Source organism: Clupea harengus, chromosome 20 (assembly GCF_900700415.2).
Source record: "Clupea harengus chromosome 20, Ch_v2.0.2, whole genome shotgun sequence".
Lineage (NCBI taxonomy): Eukaryota > Metazoa > Chordata > Actinopteri > Clupeiformes > Clupeidae > Clupea > Clupea harengus.
Genome location: NC_045171.1, coordinates 802,063 through 804,815, shown reverse-complemented (window position 1 = coordinate 804,815; position 2,753 = coordinate 802,063). Strand labels below are relative to the sequence as shown.

The 2,753-nt window shown below is 37.7% G+C and overlaps 1 protein-coding gene across 1 annotated transcript in view; it reads right to left on the bottom strand.

The window, feature by feature from the left end:
* Window positions 1–382: 382 nt before the first annotated feature.
* LOC116217978 (adhesion G-protein coupled receptor G2-like) overlaps window positions 383–2,753 on the bottom strand; it is a 21,323-nt gene continuing 18,952 nt past the window's right edge. Inside the window, exon 12 of the mRNA XM_042702783.1 lies at window positions 383–389. Coding sequence (XP_042558717.1) covers window positions 383–389 — 7 coding nt within the window. The remainder of the gene's footprint in view (window positions 390–2,753) is intronic.

The window sequence follows — 2,753 nt, the reverse complement described above, 5'->3', positions numbered from 1 at the left end:
CAAATTAAGTCATAAATGTTATAAAATGCAGTTTTCTGGATTTTTTTTTATATTCTGTTTCTCACTGTTAAAATACACCTACCATTACAATTATAGATCACACATTTCTTTGCAAGTGGCCAAACTTGCGAAAGCGGCAGGGGTTCAAATACTTATTTTCCCCACTGTATTTACATGAATGTATGTTTACATGAATGTAGGTTTTAATTTGTATGTGGGTTTGCTAATTTGATCATAATTCTATGCCCGTGAGTGTATCCCTGTGTGTGCATGTGTGTGTGCATGTTGTGTGTATGTGTGTGATAGCTTGCATGTCTTTATGTCCAACTTACACTGTGAGAACTCCTGTCTAGTCACTGGTTCAGGAAAAACAGCCTGGACTTCAGACACTGAGAGAGAAAACATCACATTACAGCCCATTAAACTGAGAGAGAAGGGCATTCATAAATAGATTCATAAATTCATAAATTCATTTTCTCAATTGGACCAAGATTTCTACAATCATTTTCACACTTGTCTCAATACCATGTACACTTTTTCAAAACACTAAACAGATTCACAAGTGAACTAAACTTTGGATACTTTTCATTGCTTTGATACAAAATGTATTCAATGACCACTTCTTCTGATATTCATGGGTACCTGTCTCAGTCAATGTTCAGCAATTTTGCCGACATTTAGATACTCTGTTCAGAACAGTTCACTACAAAACTGGACAACATTTAGATCACTGTTGATGGAAAGATGCAGTATTCGACAGACAAATGAATACACTTGAAATTAGACAGATTATTCTCATTGTTTGCAGAAATTGTGTTCAGTTTTATGCTTTGTTTTGTTTGTTTGCAGTCTAGTTACCAACTATACAAAAGTGGTACAGAACAGCATTTGCATTGAAATGTCTATGTGCGATGTAGTAGTTGCTGAAGAAATTTTTCCTTTACAGTTTTTTTTACAATCACAAACAATTTGAAGCATTGCAAAATGCAAATGTTATGTGTTGCTGTATCCTCCATTTTTACATAGTTTAGAGTTGCATTGCTTAGTACATATTGTAATACAAAACAAATACAGTCAAATATGAAATTCAAGACAAATGTTCTGTGGTAAACTATAGTACCAAGAAAAGTTTGCAGACATGTTTCATTGCCAGTACAGTAAGTGAATCAACAGCCCTAATGCTGATCCTTGGGGCTTCATTTACTAACAGGATTGCGCCCGTTTCAGGCGTAAAATAGCGGGTAAAAACCTAAAACCGTATTTACAAAGGTTGCGCACTTTAGATTACCGCTGCTGGGAGGGTATGAGGGAAAGTGGGTGTTCGTCGCAAAGAGATGTGAGGAGATGCGTAAAGTGCGCCTAATTGTGTCGTAGTAACGAAACAAGAGGTGTTTCAGCATGACATATCAGCTGCTAAATGAAAACTACGTGCCTGCGAGAAATTTGAAAAATACAAACATCAGAAATGTTATTTTTGATATATCATTTAATATAGGCATATACAAAATTTTCCTACCAGCTAGCTTTACCCAGAATCGGCGCTCATTGTATGGTTTACTTTAAACTAGGGATGCACCGATACCACTTTTTTACAAACCGATACGAGTACAAGTATTTTTATTTGTGTACTTGCCGATACCGAGTACCGATACCGATACTTCTTAGATTTGGTCTCCATGAAAGTGCAATTCATTTGGAGGCAGATTTTATTTTATCCTCTGCAGATTATGTCAAGCCTATAGTACAAAATTAACAGAAGGCTATCCCAAGCCAAAAATAAACAGAGCTTTCTGGTTTTAACACACAAAAAAAGCCTTCAAACAGACAATATCATCACATTAGACAAAATGCAAATATAACCAGATAAAGGCAATTCAATTTGCTGCATAGTTAACAACACAGTCTGCTTGACAAAAAGTGAACAGAACTATTACTGGATTAGCACAAGAGCACATTTCAGTTACAAAAGGATCAGAAGAATCTCCTGCTCAAGTACACAAACAATCACTTAACCTATGTGGCACAGTCTTTCTCTCTACCTCTCTCTCTCTCTGTGTGTGCGTGCGCGTTTTTTTCTTTTGCAAGACGTCAGTTAAGATTGGTTGCTTCGGTCTTGCGCCACTAGCATCAGTGAATTCTGTGTACTTAGCACTATGGTGCGTCTTCAGATGTTTAATCAAATTGCTTGTGTTAAACAGAGTACTTTCCTTTCCGCCCCTCGACACCGTAGCAGTGCAGATCTTAGACTGTGCCTTACTCCTGTCGTCGTCATTTATCTTAAAATGAGCCCAAATCGCCGTTAAGGCAGCACAACGAAATTGCTAATCGCTAACGAGATGCTAGCAGCTAAATTTAGCGAAACCTGTATACTAAAATACTTTGACACTATGACAAACTTTCCTAACACAGTCAAACATCAAGCAAATGCAACACAAGATGGCAAATAAGCTACTTACTAGTCTGGCAGAAAATGGTAGGACAGGTAGGACAATAAATCACATTTTGTGTCAGCATAGCCTGGCCAGTTTGATGCAGTGAAATACTGATGAGTGGTATCGGTGCTTGGTATCGGCAATTCAACAACGAGTACGAGTACGAGTATTTTAACGAAGTATCGGCACCGATACCGATACTGGTATCGGTATCGGTGCATCCCTACTTTAAACCGTATTTTCACCCATAGTTCAAGCAAACCGAACGTCTGAAAATTTCAGTTGTCCCTGAACTGTCCACGCTACAACTCCAGTTTTCAA